Genomic DNA, 22,759 nt, shown 5'->3' on the forward strand with positions numbered 1-22,759 from the left:
GGTGACAGGATTAAATAGTACAAATTGGCAGTTACAAAATAGTCACCAGAATGTAAAGTAGAGCACAGGGAATATAGTTAATAATGTTATTAATAACTATGAATGGTACCAGGTGGGTATTAGACTTATCAGGTGGATCACTTTGTAAGTTATATAAATGTCTAACCACTATACTGTATACCTGAAACTAATATAATATTGAAAAATATTGTCAACTATAATTGAAAATTTTTTTTGACTTTTGTTTTCTTGTTAAATTTATTGGGGTGACATTGGTTAATAAAATTATATAGGTAAAAGTATATAGGGTACAATTCTATAATACATCATCTGTATATTGTATTGTGTGTTTATCACCCCAAGCCAAGTCTTCTGTCACCATTTATCCCCCCTTTACTTTCTCCTAACTCTCTTTCCCCACTGCCCTTTCAAAAATATATATATATATATATTTTTTTACATATTACTCTTTTATTAGCTAGTATTGTCATTGATTTTAGAAAGAGGGGGAGGGGGGAGAAAGAGAGAGAGAGTGAGAGAGACATCAATGTGAGAGAAAAACATCGATTGACTGGCTCTGCATGCACCCTGACTGGGACTTGAATTAGACACTTTCTGGTGTATGGGATGACACTCCAACCAACTGAGCCAAGCTATAGTTAAATATCACAACAGAGCTCATCATATAGATGCTCAATAAACATTTGGTAAGGAAGGCGGGGCAGCTATCAACTAGAAAGATTTTACCTGAACATTGCTTTCAAGTTTATTTTATAACTAGAGGCCCGTTGCATGAAGATTTGTTGGGGTCCAACCCCAGCAGGTCCAGCAGTTCTCAAAGGTGTGGACGGAGTTGGCGAAGAAGGAATGACACGGAGACAGCGTTCAGTTGATCAGCAGCTTAGCCAGGTTCTCTAGCCAGGATCTCCAGCCAGGTTCTGTCCAAAAATATTTTTAAATTCAAAAATAAAAATAGCCCTAGCTGATTTTGCTCAGTGGATAGAGCAGTGGTTCTCAACCTTCCTAATGCCCCAACCCTTTAATATAGTTCCTCATGTTGTGGTGACCCCCAATTTCATTGTTACAAATTGAACATAATTAAAGCATAGTGATTAATCACAAAAACAATATGCAATTATATATGTGTTTTCCGATGGTCTTAGGCGACCCCTGTGAAAGGGTCGTTCGACCCCCAAAGGGGTCGCGACCCACAGGTTGAGAACCGCTGGGATAGAGCATCAGTCTGCGGACTGAAGTGGACCGGGTTCGATTCCAGTCAAGAGCACATGCCAGGGTTGTGGGCTTGATCCCAGTAGGGGGCGTGCAGGAGGCAGCTGATCAATGATTTTCTCATCATTGATGTTTCTATCTCTCCCTCTGCCTTTCCTCTCTAAAATCAAATTTAAAAATATAAAAATAAATAAATAAAAAATAAAATCCTAACATGACGTTACACTCAACTTGGAAATACATGCTTTACATTACTGTCCCATCAGTTGTAGAGTTCCTAGCATATGTTGTTGAAGCAAATAGACTTTTAAAAAAAAAATAGTAATTCTCTGTAATTGCTTTTGACTTAGATAAACAACCTTCTAACTATTGGAAAACTTTTTGTAGGCTTTATTTGTGGTTGTCATTTAAAGTGATAACTGTAAAAGACTGTCAAAAAATCTTTAGCACTGTGCTTTTCAAAAAGAAAGGATAATTCCTTTGAAAAGAATAATGAAAGAATAATAGAATCCCACCAGATATAAGAAGCAGTAAGGTCTGCGAGTCCTGGATGGCATTCATCTGCCAAGACAGGTAAGTCCGTTTTAGGAGCTAATGGGTTTTGCTGGCTTCATATGCTGAGTACACTTGAATTGCTACAATGGGGGCAAAGTGCACTGGGCAATGCTCCAGCCGATTATTTTTCTAGCCAGGAAAGACTATGGCAATTCTGCCTGTATAGTAATGGTCAATTCACAGTCATCTAAGAGCTGGCTTTCATTGAAGATGTGACTAACTTAAATGACCTGAATGTTTATTATATATTTAATACATGTACTACTTTAAATAATATTTCTTTTTAAAAATGTATTTTTTATTGATTTCAGAGAGAAAGGGAGAGGAAGAGAGACATAGAAACATCAATGATGAAAGAGAATCATTGATCGGCTGCCTCCTGCATGCCCCCCACTGGGGAATCAAGCCCAAAACCCGGGCATGTGCCCTGACCAAGAATGGAACCATGACTCCTCGGTTCATAGGTCGATGTTCAACCACTGAGACATGCCAACTGGGCAAGAAATACTATACTTTAAAAATGGTAAATTGAACCTGGCTGGTGTGTCTCAGTGGTTGAGGGTCGACCCATGAATCAGGAAGTCACGGTTCTATTCCTGGTCAGGGAACATGCCCCAATAGGGGGCTCACAGGAGGTAGCCAATTAATGATTCTCTCTCATCATTGATGTTGCTTTTTTTCTTTTTTAAAAATTCTCTATTGTTGAAAGTATTACATATGTCCTCTTTTTCCCCCCTTTGACTCTTCCAGCCTACCCCCGCCCCCTGCCCCAGGTCCTCAGCACCCTATTTTCTGTGTCCAAAGGTTATGCATTAAATACTATTTCTGAACAAATATTGTACCTTATAAAAACTAATTTTATTTTATTGTCTATATAAGTTATGAAAGTTTGTAGCCAATATGGAGATTAATGAGCCATACAAAAATAAATTGCAAATCTTCATTTTGCTGAGAGGACATTTTTAGAGGATTGTAGCATTCATTACAAGATAAATTCAGAATTTGAGAAGCAGCATGATCTGGTGGAGCAAACACAAGCTTAGGAGTCATACTGATGTCTTTGAATCCTACCTTGTTTATTTCCTAGTCATCTGAAGCTACACAAATTATTTAATCCCTCTAAGTCTATTTCTTCATCTATAAAATGGGGGTGGGAGGAACAATATCCACCCTGAAACCTTCTAAGAATCCAATTAGATATATATGTGAAAGAGTGCTTACCTCACAGACAGGCAGAAAAAATTTCTCTACAACATTCTATATCAACTTTCCCTTCCTTCCCAGTGGAAAGAAAAGCAGAACACTAACACTTCTCCGGATAATAGTCAAGGATTTCAGTAAGAGAAACTTCCATGTGTAAAATGATTACCAAGACACTACTTTACAGCAGTGAGGGAGGTCTACTGTGAACCAGTTCAATAATCGCCTTGATTATTAATTCTATGTTTACTAAATCTCAAAGTACAAAACAGTATTTGTAGACAGCAAAGAGACCCTGAAGAAATTCTCTTATTCCGCAGAGAAATATCCTTCATAAAGAATAAGTACTCAAGTCACTAAAAATTTACATACAGGAACCCATTACATATTAAATGGGCATTTTATGTCTGGTTTTCCAAGACTTGAAGCCTGGGAAAGCCTTCAGGATGAAAACCTTATTTAGGAACAGAGGTTTGAGCTAGGTTAATTCTCGAGTTTGTCCATTTTAGACGCCAGGTGGTATCTGAAGATGTTAAATTGACCAGGGACGGATGACAAAACAGGCAAGAAGATGACAGGTGACCGCCACGTGAGCCTTTTAGTGGAAGCAGAAAGGAATAGGCAGAGAGAACCGAGGGCTTCCTTTGGGGGTCCGGCAGCTTTCAGGGTTCCCTTCCCACTCCTCGGAACCCTCAGTTCACGAAGAGGATGCACTTGGAAGCGGCAGGTCAAGAATCACCCTCCCGCCACGCCCCGATCGGTGTCTCCCCTCCCCCCCCCACCCCCCCCCCACCCCCCCCCCCACCCCCCCGCCCCGTGCACCCCTGAGTGGCCTCCAGCGCGCTCCTGACAGCAGGCATCAAGGGCCAAGAAATGCGTTATCTCTGCACCTAAAATGCAGCAGGGCCGACTCGGGTGCTCATCCAGGTGCAATTACTCTAGGGGCCTGTGCGTCTGTTCAGGATTTGAGGAAATTCTTCAGAAACCAGCCTTGGTGGGGGGACCGAGGCTCTCTATGGAGGCAAAATTCTCTCAGCCCTGGGCGCGCGGAGTGGTTACCTCCGGGCTCTCATCAACTCCCACTCCCTCAGCCTGATTTGCCTTTGTCAATTTATCTTTAAAGATAATGTCGACGTGGGAGGTGCAGTTTTAAAAGCACAGCATCGATGACTCCTCGGTGTTCAGAGGACGCAGACACTCTCGCGCACCCGAAGAACTGGTTTGCACTCGCGAGGCCGCCCCAAGGGAGAAAACCTCGTGCGCAGGCGCCAGCCGTGCCCTTCCCGCCGCCTGACGTTCACGCCCTCTGTCCCGGCCAGCCCCGCCCTCCCCGGCCAGCCCCGCCCTCCCCGCCCTCCCCGCCCTCCCCGGCCAGCCCCGCCCTCCCCGGCCAGCCCCGCCCTCTCCGGCGAGCCCCGCCCTCCCCGGCCAGCCCCGCCCTGACTCTAGCCCCGCCCTCCCCGGCCAGCACCGCCCTCCCCGGCCAGCACCGCCCTCCCCGGCCAGCACCGCCCTGACTCTAGCCCCGCCCTCCCCTGCCAGCCCCGCCCTGACTCTAGCCCCGCCCGCCCCGCCTGCATTCCTGGCTCTTCCGCCTACTAGGCCTTCACCTCAGCCTGCGCTGCGCCCTCCCAGCCAGGGGCGTCGCTGTCTGGGCCTCCGCGCTCCACACCGACACCTCCGGCTCTCGGGCGGGGCGCGAGGCAGAGAGGAGGGGTGAGGGAGGGGTCGCCGCGGTCTAAGAGCGACAAGCAGCCGAGGAGTCAGTGGTCCCTGCGTGATGGCCGCCTCGGTGTTCTGCTGCCTGCGGTGCTGCAGAGACGGCGGAACGGGGCACATTCCTCTGAAGGAGATGCCGGCCGTGCAGTTGGACACGCAGCACATGGGTAAGGACCCTCCCTTCGCCAGACCCAACGGCCCACTCGGGGTCGGGCGCCGCTGACAGGTCCGGAGCGTGCGGGGTCGGAAGGACCACCTTCGGCCCAGCCCCGCCGGGCGCCGCCCCCGCTCCTCCCCCGGCGACGTCGCCCCGACCCGGTTTGGTGTCTCGGACCTCCTCCCTCCGCAGCTCCTGTCATCGGGAGGTGGGTGCGTGGACCTACCCATTTTCACTGGGATTTCACAGGAACCTCCTGGAGCTGCCGCCTGGAGGCTCTCCGGAGGTCCCCTGGCGAGGGCGCGGAGAGCGGCGTGGGCTGCTGCAGCGCCCTGCTGCCGAGCTCCAGTCAAAACCCGGACGTTTTCAGGGTGCTCTAGGTCTCACCCCGCTCCGGCCCTGACTTCTCTTCAGCCGTCATTTATAGGTTGGAGCTTGATCTCTTGGAAGTGATTTTCCTTTCATCTAAAGTCAAAACGAGGCAAATTGCCGGAGCCTGACCGCATCTGGGGTCACACTCTGCCATTTCAGCCAACACCTCTCTTACCTGGCTCCTTAGTCACGGTTCAAGGTGGTGTAATCTCACCAGACTGGCCTGCTCCCAACAGGTCAGGCTGTTGCAAAATAAAATAGCACTTTGCTCCTTTGCATCTATGTGTTTTCCTCCCAATTTCAAATGGGCATATAACTTCTTATCTAATACTAGGGGCCTGGTGCACGAAATTCGTGCACTGGGTGTGTGTGTGTGGGGGGGGGGAGTGTCCCTCAGCCCAGCCTGCCCCCTCTCACATAATGGGAGCCCTCAGGCGTTGACCCCCATCACCCTTCAATTGCAGGATCGGCCCCTTGCCCAGGCCTGACGCCTCCGCCAGAGGTGTCAGGCTTGGACAGGGGACCCCCAAACCCCCCCCCATCACTGGCTCTGGCCCCCGCCCAGGCCTGAGGCCTCTGGCCCCCGCCCAGGCCTGAGGCCTCTGGCCCAGGAATCATGCCTGGGCAGGGGACCCCCATCTCCCTCTGATCGCTTGCTCCACCCCCGCCCAAGCCTGACGCCTCTGACCCAGGCTTCAGGCCTGGGCAAGGGGACCATCATATCCCCCCAATCCCCGGCTCCGCCCCCCGCCCAGGCCTGATGCCTCGGCCAGAGGAGTTGACCCTCATCACCCTCCGATCACCAATCACCAGGATTGGCCCCTTGACCAGGCCTGAGGCCTCCGGCAGAGGTGTCAGGCCTGGGTAGGCTGGGTAGGGGACCCCCAGCTCCCCACGGTTTCAGGCTCCGCCCCTGCCCAGGCCTAACGCCTCTGGCTGAGGCATCCGGCCCGGGCAGCGGGGACCCACAGCTGCAGCGGCCCCGCGATCGTGGGCTCCGCTTTAGGCCCAGGCAAGGGACCCCTAGCTCCTGGGACTGCCAGCTTCGACCTTGCCCAGCTCTCATCGCTGGCTCCACCCCTACTTCCTGCTATCACTGGCCAGGGCGGCAAAGGCGCCTGATTCTCTGATCATGGCTGGGGGGCAGTCCCCCAGGGCCACCTTTGCCCTGCCCCCCAGCTCTTAGCTCCCCCCTGGGTTTCCGATCACTGTCAGTGGCAGGGGGCTTCTTCCTGCTTTCCCTTTCGCCTCCCTGCATTGTGCCTACATATGCAAATTAACCGCCATCTTGTTGGCAGTTAACTGCCAATCTTAGTTGGCAGTTAATTTGCATATAGCCCTGATTAGCCAATGAAAAGGGTAGCGTCGTATGCCGATTACCATTTTTCTCTTTTATTAGTGTAGATTCTTCCTCTCCCTCCACATTATTTCTGTCCTTGGACTTTTCCCACACAGTTCATGCTTCTGGAGTTGGGTTCTAGAAGCAGGTATTTCCCACTATAATTATTTCAGAGTAGTGTCTTTTTGTGTATTATTGTATTCCAAGTGTACTTACGCACTTTCTATTTTCCCCACATCTCTCATTGGCTAAAGGACATTGCATTGACATAACAAAGGTGATTCTTAGGTGCTGGGAACACAGTAAAGGATAACCATATGTAGTTCCTGGAACTTAGGATCAATCAGCTTTAGCTCTTTTTATCTACTGCTAAACTCCTGATTTACTGCAGTTTGCTCCTGGGAGCATTCCTTTTCTCTGGTCTCTTCTCTATGAAGAGCTGGTCAGTTATACTCATTCCACTGACCTTTTCAACATCTGCCCAGCAATTTCAGTAGATTAATGTCATCCCCAAATTTTCTACCTGCATGGAGATTTTCTGTTAACCTTTCTTCCATTAGGTTCAAATTCTTCAATCACAAAAGACATTGGATTTTAGAAACTGAATAACATGAAAGAGAGGAAAGGCACGCTGTGTTAAGAGTACATTTCAAGCATAAATTCATCTTCCATTGAAAATATGAGAAGCACACTGAGCAAGTATGAGTGTATTTGGGTATGTGAAAGGTTGTATTAGATAACCTGAAGAAGATGATTGCTTTTTTTTTCTTTAACAAAATAGCCTGTATATTTCACATCCAAATGAATGTTTTCTCTTTCAAAGTTGTCACTTATTTTGGTGATATTGCATTGCTTAAAGCCATTTTGAATTCCTCTATTGGAATTTTCTGTGGCATAGTTTTTGTAAATGTTTGCATTTTTTTGCCATGTCTTTTGCATTAATTGTGAATTGACTTTTTAGTAAGAACTGTTTTCTAAGGTATCTAAGGTAGCTACTTTGAAAAAGATGCCATATATTTGAAAATGTTCCATGTTTCTTAAAACATACTCTCTTTAAAAAATCTTTATTATTGAGAATATTACAGATGTTCCCTTGTTATTCCCCTATAGCCTTCCTCCACCCAGTCCCCAACCTGCCCCAGGCTTTCACCATCCTATTGTCTGTGTTCATGTGCAATGCATATCTATACTAATAAAAGGATAATATGCTAATTAGAGCAGACGTCTTCTGGATGACCTTTTGGATGTCCTTCCAGACAAAGCTGCAGCTGCCATGAGGGCCAAGGTGAGGCTGCAAAGGGCCCAGGCTCAGGCTGGCAGTGGCAGCAGCTGCGGGGTAATGAGGTTGATGCCTTCCCCTGATCCACCAGGTCGCCTCCTGCAGAGGGAGACCAGACTGTGGCTTAGGCTGGGGGCTGAGGCAGAGGTGGTTTGGGGCGATTAGGCTGGCAGGGGGGGCAAGTTAGGGTTGGTCAGGCCGGCAGGGAGGCAAGGTAGGGGCAATCAGGCAGGCAGAGGGGTTAGGGGCGATCAGGAAGGCAGGCAGGCAGGCAGGCAGGCAAGCGGTTAGGAGCCAGCAGTCCCGGATTCTGAGAGGGATGTCCCACAGGGATCGGGCCTAAACTGGCAACAGACATTCCCCGAGGGCTCCCAGATTGGAGAAGGTACAGGCCCGGCTGAGGGACCCCCTCCTGCATGAATTTTGTGCACTGGGCCTCTAGTATGCATATAAGTTCTTTGGTTAACCTCTCCCTCCCTCCCCATTTCCTCTGAGATTTGTCAGTCTGTTCCATGTTTCCATGCCTCTGGTTCTTTTATTATTATTATTATTATTATTATTATTATTATTATTATATGTAGCTGTAGTTTTGGGGTTGTTTTTTTAAAATTAAATCTTTATTGTTCAGATTATTACAGTTGTTCCTCTATTTTCCCCTCATAGCTCTCCTCCACCCACTTCCCACCCCACCCTCCACCCTTACCCCTCCCACTGTCCTCATCCATAGGTGTACGATTTTTGTCCAGTCTCCTCCTGCACCCCCACACCCTTTTCCCCCCAAGATTTGTCAGTCCACTCCCTTTCCATGCCCCTGGTTCTATTATATTCACCAGTTTACTCTGTTCATCAGATTTTTTATTCACTTGATTTTTAGATTCACTTGTTGATAGATGTGTATTTGCTGTTCATAATTTTTATCTTTACCTTTTTCTTCTTCCTCTTCTTAAAGAATACCTTTCAGCATTTCATATAATGCTGGTTTGGTGGTGATGAACTCCTTTAGCTTTTTCTTATCTGTGAAGCTCTTTATCTGACCTTCAATTCTGAATGATAGCTTTGCTGGATAAAGTAATCTTGGTTGTAGGTTCTTGGTATTCATCACTTTGAATATTTCTTGCCACTCTCTTCTGGCCTGCATAGTTTCTGTTGAGAAATCAGCTGACAGTCGTATGGGTACTCCCTTGTAGGTAACTGACTTTTTTCTCTTGCTGCTTTTAAGATTCTCTCTTTGTCTTTTGCTCTTGACATTTTAATTATGATGTGTCTTGGAGTAGTCCTCTTTGGGTTCCTTTTGTTTGGGGTTCTCTGTGCTTCCTGGACTTGTAAGTCTATTTCTTTCACTAGGTAGGGGAAGTTTTCTGTCATTATTTCTTCAAATAGGTTTTCAATATCTTGTTCTCTCTCTTCTTCTGGCACCCCTATAATTCGGATGTTGGTACGCTTGAAGTTGTCCCAGAGGCTCCTTACACTATCTTCATACTTTTGGATTCTTTTTTCATTTTGCTTTTCCGGTTGGGTATTTTTTGTTTCTTTGTATTTCAAATCTTTGACTTGATTCTTGGGATTATCTTGTCTGCTCTTGGATCTCTGTATATTCTTTATTTCAGTCAGTGTATGCTTAATTTCTAGTTGGTCTTTTTTCACATCCTCGAGGGTCTCACTAAATTTATCAGCGGTTTCTAGAAAATTCTTGAAAAACCTTATAACCATGGTTTTGAACTCTATATCCAATCGTTTGCTTTCCTCCATTTCTGTCATTTGTGACCTGTTTCTTTGTTTCCGCATTTTTTATGCTTCCCTGTGTTGATAGAATGGCTTTCTGTGCTAGGTGTCCTATAGGGCCCAGTGGCTCAGCCTCCCCAATTACCTGAGGTGGACACTCTTGGTGCACCCCTTTGTGGGCTTTGTGCACAGTGTTGTTGTAGTTAAGCCTTGATTGTTGTAGGTATCACTGTGAGGAATTGACCTCCAGGCCAATTGCCTGTGAGAATCAGCTGTGTCTGCAGTGGGAGAACTTCTGTGCTGAAGACACCCTTCTGGGGCAAGACTTGCTTCAGTGAGGCTTTGGTGCTCACTGAGTCTGCCCCCTGAGTGTGTCCCTTATGGATCTGAGGAGTTGTAATCTGGATGGTCCCACTCTGACCACTGGGTACACTGGCTCTTGGATCTCGAAGGAGGTGCTAATTTAGCCTCTTTCTAAGGCTACTCAGCAGAGCTACAAAGAGATCTGAAGATTCCCCTTTCTTTTTGGGGGGTTTGGAGGTGCCCAGATGAGGCCCAGCTGTGAAGCAATCAGGCTGCTGTGGGGCCTTGGGCCTTCTCTTGGAAGTTCTGGGTCTCTCTGGCCCAGCTGTAATTTGTTAGGTAATTTTCAGATTGCAAAGGGCCAGGGCATTCATATGCAAAAGCCTCTGCTGCAGCCTGGGTGGGGCGGGGTCTCAGGGAATCAACAGGGCAGAGCAAGCAGCTATGGCTGATCCTCAGCCCTGCCCTAAGAGGCCCCATATCTCAGTGTCCCGGTAATTGTTGCAAGCACCTCTGAGGGAAAGCCGCCCTCAAGTTCTGAGTTCTGCCTGCTGCCAGACAGTCCAGTTTCTCCCTGTATGAGTCTGGGTCCCCAGAGACTTCCCGGAACTGGAGTTCAGAGCAGTCGGGAGCTTGTGACTCCCTCCCAATTCAAAAAGACAGCCACGTCCTCAGGTGCCAGCCCCTTTCCGCCCGCGCTCGAGCCTCCATACCTCTGCACTTTATTTCTGCAGCTCCTCTGAATCTCATTGTGCTTTTTTCTTTCCTTCTAGTTGTAGAATTTCCACTCAGCCAGCCTTCCTGTAGTTCTGGATGATGTACATTTTGTCTTTTCGTTGTATTTTTGAAGTTGTTGTGGGAGGCAGCACTTTCCGGTGTTTACCTATGCCACCATCTTGGTTTCTCCCCTCTGGTTCTATTTTATTCATCAGTTTATTTTGTTCATAACATTCCACATATAAGTGAGATCATGTGATATTTATCTTTCTCTGACTGGTTTATTTCGCTTAGCATAATAATCTACAGGTCCCTCCGTGCTGTCTTAAGGGTAATAGACCCTTCTTTTTTTATAACTGCATAGTATTCCATTGAATAAAGGTTCCACAGCTTTTTTATCCACTCATCTATTGATGGACACTTGAGCTGTTTCCAGATCTTAGTATTGTGAATAACACTGCCATGAACATAGGGGTGCATATATTCTTTCTGGTTGGTGTTTTGGGATTCTAAGGATATATTCCTAGAAGTTGAATCACTGGGTCAAATGGCAGTTCCATTTTTAATTTTGTAAGGAAACTCCACACTGTTTTCCATAGTGGCTGTACCAGTCTGCATTTCCACCAGCAGTGTTCTAGGGTTCCTTTTTCTCCATATCCTCACCAGCACTTGTTTGTTGATTTATTGATGCCTTATTCTGGCAGGTGTGAGGTGATACCTCATTGTCACTTTAATTTGTATCTCTCTGATGATTAGTGATGTTGAGCATTTTTAATAAGTCTCTTTATTAAGAACCATTTTTATGTCCTCTTTGGAGAAGTATCTATTCAGGTCCTCTACCCATTTTTAATTGGATTGTTTGCTTCCTTTTGTTGAGTTGTATGAGTATGTTATTTACTTTGGAAATTAACCCCTTATCAGATGTATCATTGGCAAATATGTTCTTATATACAGTGGGTTTCCTTTTCATTTTAATGTTGGTTTCTTTTGCTGTGCAGAAGCTTTTTAGTTTGAGTAAATTTGTTTATTTATTTTTCCTTTATTTCTCTTGTCCTCCTAGATAATGTGTCAATGAAAATTCTGTTATGTGAGATGTCTGAGAATTTGCTGCAAATTTTTGGAGTATTTGTTCTAGATCTGTGAAATATGCCTTTGGTATTTTAATAGGGATTGCATTGAATCTATGGATTGCTTTGGATAGTGTGAACATTTTAATCATGTTAATTCTACCAATACATGAACACGGTATATACTTCCACTTTTTTGTATTCCTCTATCTCTTTTTTAACATCTTGTAGTTTTCTAAGTACAGGCTTTTTATTTTACCTCCCTGGTTAAGTTTTTTTGTTGCAATAGTATTGCTGTCGATCTCTCCCTTCAGAGTTCTCCAGAAGTTTATTTTATATATTTAGGTGCTCCTATATTGGGTGCATATATGTTTACCAGGTTTATATCCTCTTGTTGGATCAATCCCTTTATTATATAGTATCCTCCTTTGTCTCTTGCTATGACCTTTGTTTTAAAGTCTATTTTGTCAGATATGAGCATTGCTACCCCTGCTTTTTTATTTACTTGTTTCTATTTGCATGGAAATTTTTTTCCTATCCCTTCACTTTCATCCTGTGTGAGTCTTTTGTTCTAGGTGGGCTCTTGTAGACAGCATATATATGGGTCATGTTTTCGTATTCATTCAGCTACCTATGTCTTTCCATTGGAGCATTTAATCCATTTACATTTAAGGTTATTCTGGATAGGTACTTATTTATTACCATTTTTATTCTTTATACCTATGTTCCTCTGTTTCTTTCTATTTCTTCTTCTTTTTCTCCCAGCAGTCCTGTTAGCATTTCTTGATGTGCTGGTGTGATGGTACTAAACTCCTTTTAGCCTTTTATTGTCTGGGAAGCTCCTGATTTCCCCTTCAATTTTGAATGATAGCCTTGCTGGATAGAGTAGTCTTGGTTTCAGATTTTTGCTTTTCATTACTTTGAAGTATTCATGTCATTTCCTTCTGGTCTATAGTGTTTCTGTTGAGAAATCAGCTGACAGTCTCATGGGAACTGCCTTTTCTGTAACTGTCTCTCTCTTGTTGCCCTTAAAATTCTTTCTTTGTCTTTAATATTTGCCATTTTAATTATGATGTGTTTTGCTGTGGTTCTCTTTGTGTTCATTTTAATTGGGATGCTCTGTGCTTCCTGAACTTGTATAACTTTTATCTTTGCCAGGTTAAGGAAGTTTTCTGTCAATATTTCTTCAAATAGGTTCTCAATCCCATGCTTACTTTCTTCTCCTTCTGATACCCTTATGATACAGATGTTCCTCCATTTCATGTTGTCCCACAGTTCCCTTACACTGTTATCATGCATTTTAAGTAATTTTTCCTTTTGCTGCTCTGTGGGTTTTTTTTTTCTACCTTGTCTTCTAATTCACTGATTTGATCCTCAGCTTCTTCTAATCTGTTGATTCTTTCCAGGGTAGTCTTTATTTTAGCTATGTCATTTTTCATTTTCAGTTGGGGTCTTATTCATGATGTCTATATCTGTTTTCATGCTCATATAGATCTCATTAAGTTGCTTGTAGTTCTCACTAAATTGTTTGAATATCTTTATAACCATTACTTTGAACTCTATCTGATAAATTGCTTGCTGCTGTTTTACTTAGCTGTTTTTATGGCAATTCCTCCTGTTCTTTTATTTGGGACCTATTTCTTTGTTTCCCCATTTTTGCCATTTCTTTGTGTGTGTTTTCTATGTATCTGATAAGAGTGCTATGTCTCCCTGTCTTGGTGGGGTGGCCTTCTTGTGGGACCCAGTGATGTACTAGGTGTACCAGTTAATAATGTGGATTTTTTTCAATAGATGGAGTTACACATATGTTGATATGTATGCAATTTGATATGTATACTATTTGGTTGTATTGACAGCAAGCTTCAAAAAACTTCATATGTCAAATTTGCTGAAGGTGTTAACATCATAGATATTTTATGCTTAAATATGTCTAATTTTGTGCCCCCCCAAAAAAAGAGCATTTGCTGGAAGTTTAAATTCATTACTTTATTTTGAAGAAAAAGTTACTGTATACTTTGGGAAGCTTTATGTGCTCCATCTCCAGATACTTGTGAATGCTGGTTTAAACGCTTTTAAAGTGATGACTTCAATGTGAAAGACAAAGAATGTCCAGGTCAACCAAAAAATTTGAAGACCAACAATTACAAGCATTATTGGATAAAGATGGGTGTCAAACTCAAAAACAACTTGCAGAAAGATTAAACGTTGTTCAGCAAACAATTTCTGATTGTTTACAAGCAATGGGAAAGATTTTAAAGGAAGGAAAATGGGTGCCACATCAACTGAACGAATGACAAATGGAAAACCGAAAAGTCAACAGTAAAATGTTGCTTCAACAGCGTGAAAGAAAGTCTTTTTTGCATCGAATTGTGACTGGTGATGAAAAGTGGATTTATTTTGAGAATCCCAAATGCACAAAATCATGGGTTGATCCAGGTCAACCATCAACATCGACTACAAGGCCAAATCCTTCAGAAAGAAGACAATGCTCTGTGTTTGGTGGGATCAGGAAAGTGTGGTGTGTTATGAGCTTCTAAAACCAGGTGAAACGGTTAATACTTATTGCTACTGACAACAAATAATCAATTTGAACCACGCTTTGATCGTGAAATGACCAGAATGTGCCAGAAGACACGGCAAAGTAATTTTGCTTCATGATGACGCACCATCACACACTTCAAAACCAGTTAAAGACACGTTAAAAGATCTTGCCTTGGAAGTATTAACCCACCCGCTATATTTACCAGACCTTGCTCCTTCAGATTACCACTTATTCTGATCGATGGCACACACACTTTCTGAGCAGCACTTCAAAACATACAAAGAAGTGGAAAATTGGGTCTCTGAATAGTTTGCCTCAAAACAAGAAAAGTTCTTTTGGGATGGTATCTCCTAAAAGATGGGGGAAATGTGTAGCTAACGATGGACATTATTTGAATAAAGCACTTTTGATGTTTCTCTTGAAATTATCGTGTTTTCTTTGATTACAAAATCTGCCATTATTAACCAGTACACCTAGTATTCTCTTTGATCTTCTGAGCTGGGTGCTCTAGGAATGACCCTTGTATGGATTATGTGGGCTATCCTGTGGAATTTGGGTCTTGATTGTTGTTGTTGTCCCATTTGTTGGTGGGCCCAGCCCTCAGGTTTGTTGACTGTAAGTCTCAACCCAGCTACATCATGCCAACTGTTATACAGGTGCTAAAACAAGACAAAACAAAAAAGACAAAACCAGAGCTAGCCAAAAACAACATGAAAACAAACAGCCCCAACAAAAAGTCTAAAAAACAAACAATAAACACACACACACACACACACACACACACACACACACACACACACACACGAAAGGATATCAGAAGACAAGACACAGGACCAAAAAAATCAGAGGAGAAACTAAAACAAAAAAGAGAATATGAAAGCAAAGAAGGAAGAGACCAGAAATAGGATAAGTAGAAACAATAAAAGATAGGAAAAAAATGAATGAAATAATAATTTTGGAAAGTAATAATACTGAACAAAATAAAATATAGACTAGGAAAAGAAAAATGGGAAAAGAAAAAACTGAATTAAAAATAAAGATTAAAAAAATAAAGAGAGTGAGAAAAATAGATTAAAATGAAAGCTAGCAATAAGAGAATATAGAAGAAGAAAAAAAAAAAGAGGAGAAAGAGAAAACCAAACCAAACAAAAACGTTTGGATCTGCTACTTGTGGAGCTTGCTGGATTTTGCTCCAATATTGTTGGATCTAATCCTTTGGTGTGTAGGTGCCAGGCCTCCAGGGCAGTTCTCTGGTGCAGGCCCATGTGAGTTGCTGTCCCAGCCTGGCCCTGAGCAACCTGCCTGGGCAGATCCCCAAATAGTCTGGTGGACAGGGCCTCTCTAACCCAGAAGTTGCTTCTGCTTTGGGACTTGGCCCTTGAATAGTACTTTCTGAGCTGCTTTTCCTTTCCCCACAGAACTGGGCTCTGTGGGGGTATCCAGTCACGGTCTGGATGGTTAGACAGATTTGCATTTGGGGCGATGCCTGTAGCTTGTAGAAGGGGCGGGCAGGTGCTTCCTCTGCTTCCAATCCCTCAGCTCTGCCTGGGTCTCCGGTGTCCCTTGTTGCCACCCCAAGCAGGAGGGAATAAAAAAAAAAACAGGAACCAGCCCTGCTTATCTCTGATCTTTCAGCATGGCTGGCTCAGTGCTCTTGCTGGGCAGGGCTTCTGCCCAGGCTTCCACCAGTCCAGATATCCAAGTCCCCTGCGCCACCAGGCCCAGCCACATGGGTGCATATTTCCAGCCCAGAGCTGTTCCACAGGTGGGGGAAGGAGCTCCTCTTTGCTGGAGGTGTGGAGGATTACACCTCTTTCCCAGAGTACTCTTACTGGCCCTTGTCCTGCTCTCTGCTGAAAGTTCTTTCAGAGAATAATCAGCCCCTCAAATTCACTGCTGAGTGATGGGCTCAGACCCCTCTGCCAGTCATAGTTCTGCTGAGTGGCCCCTTCCGTGGACACAGATTAGGGCGAGCTCTCCTGGCTGGTGGTGTAACCAAGCACTCGCTTTTTGCCTGGGACAGTGCTGTCTGAGTCCTCCCCACCCAGCCACCTCCAGGTGGATCACATCACCACTGATTCCCACTGTCGGATGCTACGTGTGCTCCCCTTCCCTTCTCTGTTGCTCTGGTTTGGGGATCCCTGTGTGGGTCTGAGACACCATGCTCCCAGTGGCCAGGAGCTGTGCTGCCACACCTTCCCTCCAGCTTCCCAGCTGTACTGCACAGCTGCACAAGTTGGCTCACCCACTCATCTTCTGTCCCCTCTCTGCACTCCCCACTCACAGTATTTCAGATCAGCTACTTTTCAGCTGGCTTTTCAAGTTGAACATTCTGCATTTTAGCTACAAGTCTGGTCCAGTGCTCAAAGCAAGCAGATGGAACTTCCTTAGACTGCAGCCTTCTTGACCTCCCTCCTTAAAACATACTCTGATTATGTTTTTACGTGCTCTGACTGTATTCAAATTGGCCTTGACTTTCTAATTAATAAAACTGTACAAATTACATAGATCCTAATCTTTGTACTAAAAGAAATGGAATACATCTAAAATATAATTCCCTAATTATTCACAACACTCCAGTGTGTTCCTTGAATATATTTATCTTTTTATATAAAATATCTCAGTACCTAGCAGAATGCCTTGGAGATAAATGATATTGAAGTTAGAGAATAATACCATGTTCAGAGTTGGTTCTGTAGTTCTGACAGTAGACTATATTGTATTGAGGGTCTTCTGATATTTCTATTAACTTAGCACCTTAGGATGATATACAAGACAGTAAGCTATCTCCTAGAGGAGCTTGATATTAGATGATTGTAGTATGTATGGGAACCACAGAGCATTGCTGGTTAAGAAAAAATGCCATTCATTCACATAATTCTTTGAAATGTGTTTTACTTAAAATGCTTTTAGTTACAAGTAGTAAAAATTATAACTCAGAGTTGTTTAAACAATCAAGGAAATTTATTGGTACATGTAACTGAAAAAAGTACAAAGGCAGCACAAGCTTCAGGAAAGACTGTTGCCAAGGACTGGGTTTCTTTTCTCCTCTTCTGGAGGGCGGCTTCCATGATAACTTGCAGCAGTTCCCTGGGCTTCCTCATTTAGGTCCAGCAAGAATGAGAGAGTGTCTTTATCCCTTTGTTTTCTGCAGAAGTCCTGAGACTATCTTTGATTTTACTGGCTTAGGTCATATAACCATTTTTCACTTAATCACTGTGGCCAAGAAATATGGAATGCATTGATTGACTTAACCTAGGTCAAAGCTGTACCCCTGAAGCCAGAGATTGAGTCAGCTTCCTTGGAACTGTTTTGAACTCCAGAGGGAAGGCTGTTAGGAAAGGGAAAACAGATGCTACATGTCCACCGCAAAGTGCTTAGCAGAGCATATTTATTCATTCATTTCTATATTAGTTATTTGCTGAGCATCTGCTAGATGCCAAGCACTAAATGGTCTCTACATCAAGGAGAAGCTGGGTCCTGGGTGCTCTCCAGTTGAAATTGCTGGTGGTATATTTTGCAGCCAGATGTAAATTATTTATAAAGTTACTCAGAATTTGGAGTTTAACATTCATGATTAGAAACAAACGGATGCTAGTGAATTTTTAATAATCATATAATAGGATCTTAGTTTTACCTAATTTAGGAGAGTGTCTGAAAATTTAGAATTGTGATTGAGGTTGAAAATTTTGCATTTCTATTACGTATTTATCTCAAATAATTTTTGTTTAAACATGAATCCAATAGTGAGTTAATGTGATCATTGCCACCCTGCTAATACCTCTTGTTACTATGCCCTAGTTTTATTTAATGCCCTTAGAAAGAGTCCTATATAATTCCAATAGTCAAATCTTCTTGGCTTTTACACTTACTACTGGCCACAGAACTTGGGAGTCACATGCCTCAGTGCTATAGTATATTTCTTACATATTAGAATTAAATTAAGTCTCTTCATGTTCTCTTATATACATTCTTAATTGAGATTTGGAAAAGAATTGGTATTGAGGTCACACTGCAGTTTTTTTCTCACCGTCTCATCTATCAAATGTTATTTGAGCTAAACTAAAAATTTCCATGAAAATAAAGTGCTTTTAATGATGTTAAAACCTTTATTACATATTTGCAATATGATTTATAGTAGCTATCTTATAAACATTTTTAAAATCCTAAAGTTAGCATTTTTCAGTGTTACCTATTTCAAGAACAAAGATGTATGTTTCTTTCCATATTCCATGTACTCTTCAGTTCTTCCTTGACTAATGCACTAGCATAGTACTTTGTACTTAGTAGATATTCAGCCAGCTGTTAGTAGATTGTTTTAATTCATCTGGATTGAATTGAAAATTATACTAATTTACCAGTTTCTAGGTGTTTATGCTTTTATTTAAATTAAGAGATTTAAGAAATCAAATTGATTTGTTGGCTAAAAATGAAAGAAAGTTAGTTTTTTTATTTTTATTTAAAGTATTTTAAATATTCAGCATAATTCAGGGTTTGGACCTGCCTAATTAAACAAGATTTGTAGCTACAAATGAATATTAAATATAAATGTTCTCTCAGGAAAAAAATAGTGAATTAAATATTTACATTATTTCCATATCTTAAAGTATATATAGTGTACTTTTTTGTTGTTGACCAAGAGCTAAAAGTGAAACAGAAATTAACCTTGATTGTTGGATAAGAAAATACAAAACTTTACACATTGTCTGCATTTTTTATTTAGGAACAGATGTTGTTATTGTAAAAAATGGAAGAAGAATATGTGGAACAGGAGGTTGTTTAGCCAGTGCACCTTTACATCAAAACAAAAGCTACTTTGAATTCAAAATCCAGTCCACAGGTTGGTATAATGGTACTTTACTAGTATAGTCCTAATTGTTTTAAATATTAGGAGTAATTTTCAATATATGAAAAAGATTAATGAGGTAGTAAAAAAGCTCTAAACTCTTACTTAGAAGACATTTTCTTCCATCTCTTCTTTGTGATTCTGGTTTAATTAGTTAATTTAGTTTAATTAGATTTAGTTTTCACCTCTATAAAATGGGATTAATGGAGCTGCCCTTCCTTTCCTTCTTTACATGAGCTAGAAAGTGTTTTTTTATTGATTTTTTAGAGAGAGAGGAAGGGAGAGGGGTAGAGAGATAGAAACATTGATGAGAGAGAAACATCATCGATTGGCTGCCTCCTGCATGCCCTCCCCCTCCCCCAGGGGATCGAGCCCACAACTCAGGCATATGCCCTGACCGGGAATCCAACCAGTGGCCTCTTGGTTCCTGGGTTAATGCTCAACCACTGAGCTACACAGGGTGGGCTATGAAAGTGTTTTAACAACAGGACATACTAGATCATTGTGAGGCACTAGCATTATTATTAATATAATTAATTATTAATTTGCAGCTAGGTGCACCATTTCCTTTGGTCAAGCATATAAGGTATAGATATAGACTCTTACTGTTTATTTTAGGATAAAATCAATCTTATGATCCTGAGTTTTTCTCTTAACTCCTATTAAGATACCCTGATTCAGTATTATCTGAAGCAATCAGATAGAGAATTCTGATAGAAGTCTAAAGTCTATGCTTTCTTTAAAAATTTATAGTTTCTTGAATTGTATAACAATTTTACATGAGTATTATAATAGTCAGCCTAAGCCCAAAAAGTTTTTAATTCACTGATTTAAGTATTGGATAACAAAATGATTTTATACTTTATGAATAATTTTCTCTCCATGATATTGACTGAGTCATATGTTATTTGTCACATATTACTATATATAGATGAAAAAATGAAAGATAGTAATTTCCTACTTCTCAGAGATAGTGCTAGAAATAGAACACCCAAGCCCTTTAAATTCAATGTGTAGCTTCTTAAAAAAATCATTTTAGAGAAGAAGAATGAAAATAGCTCATATATTTTTTAATATTTACTCTGTGCTTTACTTACACATTATTTTAGTGTGTAAGTGGGCCTAAACCAGCAGTCAGACATCCCCCGAGGGGTCCTGGATTGTGAGAGGGCGCAGGCTGAGCTGAGGGACCCCACCCCCACCCCCATGCATGAATTTCGTGCATTGGGCCTCTATTATCTTATAATACCTTTGTGAGGTAAGTACTGTTGGGATCCATAATTCACAAGTGAGTAAGCAGAGAGAGGTTAAGCAACTTACCTAAGATGACATAGCTACATCAGGATTTAAACCTAGGTACAACTCCAAGGCCCACTCTTATCTCCTAGGCTATGCTATGTCTGCAGAACCTACTATAACTTGCAAACTACTTTTAAAAGATTTTTTTTTAAATAAAGATTCAAAACAATAGTTCATTATATTTTTAGGAATATCATTATATTTTTAGGAATCTGGGGTATTGGTGTTGCAACTCAGAAAGTTAATTTGAATCAGATTCCTCTCGGCCGAGATGTGCACAGTCTGGTGATGAGAAATGATGGAGCTCTATACCACAACAACGAGGAGAAAAACAGGCTGCCAGCCAACAGCCTTCCACAGGAGGGAGACGTGGTGGTGAGTTTTCTTGAGGAGTTGTCTTCCACTGTATATTATTAAACTTGAACTGCTTTTAGTATATGTACTTTGCCTGGGAGTTTGTGGTTTGAATTCCAAAGCACAGGGATACATCTAATGAGGTGGCACATTTTCCAAAAAGAGCACTTGGTGAAGATGCTGCCGCCTTACCAAACTGTCTGCTTTCTACAGCTGTTGCTGGTGAAGGATATCAGTGAGCCCTTATTTCCATTCAGGAGAGTTAATGACTGACTGGCTGCTGATCAACATTTCCTGCTTCTCTAACATCAGAGAAATCTTGGCCCACAATTTTAAAAGTTCACTCACCTGGAGTAGGCATTTTGCAGCTGGAGATCTCAGAGAAAATTTTGACATTTATTACTTAACTAGAGGCCTGTTACACGAAGAGATTCGTGCAATAGGCCTTCCCTTCCCTTGACTGCTGGCACGGGTTTGCCTCTGGCACCCGGGACCCAGGTCTTCACTCTGGCCGTACGGCTTCGCTGCTCTGACCCCGGGGCCGTCTGGCTTCGCTCCACCGCTTGGAGCCTACGTATGCAAATTAACCACCATCTTTGTTAGGTTAATTTGCATACTCTCCTGATTGGCTGGTTAGCGTAGCAAAGGTACAGTCAATTTACATGTTTGTCTATTAGGTAAGATTTGTTATGAATTTCTGTTAAAGAATAACAACATTTTATCAGGAGTGCTGGTCTTCATTAAACTAAATCTTATTAAACTTACTTCACTTTCAGAACCTTCAAAGAAATGGGCTTGAAATCCTAAGGCTTTACTGAAGCTTCCCTATTGAAAATATTATCCAAAGATCCCTTCCTGTCTTTTTCAGATACTTCCTCTCAGATGGTGTTATCCGAGAACCTTGTACACTGAGTTCAGGCTGTTAGCTCTTGATTGAGAACAGAATTCTTAGTTCTCCTTTACCAAAAGTGCCCTTATACACAGAACTGTGAGTTCCTGGCTCTGGTACCAAGTTGAAAGGAATCTGTAAATAATTAGGGAAAGTTTCTAATAATAAAATGACACAGACAAGGTAAATTCAGGTTATTGAATTAAAGAAATACACAGTATTTTGGAGAGGATGAAGAAAGATGTGGAAAGATTTTTAATTATGGTCTGATCTCTTTTCTGCAATTCAAAAAATACAAAGAACACTTGGTTTTTAAATAGGTAAATTGGTAAAGTGTTTTCCCCTTGAGATTGACTAAAGAAAAAAGAAGATGAAAGACAAACTTTTAAAAAAAATCTGCTTTTCTCTCTTGAATAGTTGGTTCTGTATTAGTAGTCACTGCCAGGTGTTCATAATATGGAATACTGTTATTCAAATTGTTATTTCTTGAAAGAGAATCTCCAAGTCAAGTTGATGCTGCCAACCTGTTTACACTAAAAGATGAAATTCAAACATGAGAAAGGATAATCAGTAAAAAATGTTTTTCTTTGTTAATGTACTGAACTTCTGTGTGTTATTCTTGCCTTCCTATTTCATTCATTGAGATGACTGATACCACAAATTGACAGATTTAAGAATGCCATTTTTTCTGTCAGCATTATTAAAACTAGACATTGATTTTCATGCCCATTTGAGAAAAGGACTAAAAATGATGAAATATATGCAGAATCAAGAAAATAAGACATTACCCTGCCACATTAATTTTATCTTCCTAGTTCAAACTCTTGAGAACAAATTTCATCAAATTGCTCACAATGGCATAGGAAAAGTAGAATAGATTATAAGCAGGAAAAACATTCTCATATATGTAGAATTTCAGGTTATACTATTCTCTGAGGAGAAATCAAGAAAATAAGCTTTCAACATTTAACCAATGATTATATTCATGCAATAATCACACAGTAACAATAGCGTACTACAGCACTGGGAAGGCATGCCTGAAACAGTTTATGACTATTTTTTCCTTTTATAAATAGTTTTGAAAAATGTAAACTAAATTCTAAAATTGCATTTTTTAGTTTAATTTTAGAGAAGTTGGGTAAAAATTCTGTGCAATAATAAGAGCAAAT

The 22,759-nt window shown here is 41.9% G+C and overlaps 1 protein-coding gene across 2 annotated transcripts in view; it reads left to right on the plus strand.

Annotated features, from left to right (window-relative positions):
- Positions 1 to 4,622: 4,622 nt before the first annotated feature.
- Positions 4,623 to 22,759, plus strand: part of SPRYD7 (SPRY domain containing 7) — a 29,587-nt gene continuing 11,450 nt past the window's right edge. For both annotated transcript variants that reach the window (XM_059684569.1, XM_059684571.1), the window contains exons 1-3: positions 4,623 to 4,871; positions 18,926 to 19,042; positions 20,556 to 20,722. In XM_059684569.1, the coding sequence (XP_059540552.1) occupies positions 4,766 to 4,871; positions 18,926 to 19,042; positions 20,556 to 20,722 (390 nt within the window). In that variant the 5' untranslated portion in view covers positions 4,623 to 4,765. The remainder of the gene's footprint in view (positions 4,872 to 18,925; positions 19,043 to 20,555; positions 20,723 to 22,759) is intronic.

This window comes from Myotis daubentonii, chromosome 2 (genome assembly GCF_963259705.1).
Source record: "Myotis daubentonii chromosome 2, mMyoDau2.1, whole genome shotgun sequence".
In the NCBI taxonomy this organism is placed as follows: domain Eukaryota; kingdom Metazoa; phylum Chordata; class Mammalia; order Chiroptera; family Vespertilionidae; genus Myotis; species Myotis daubentonii.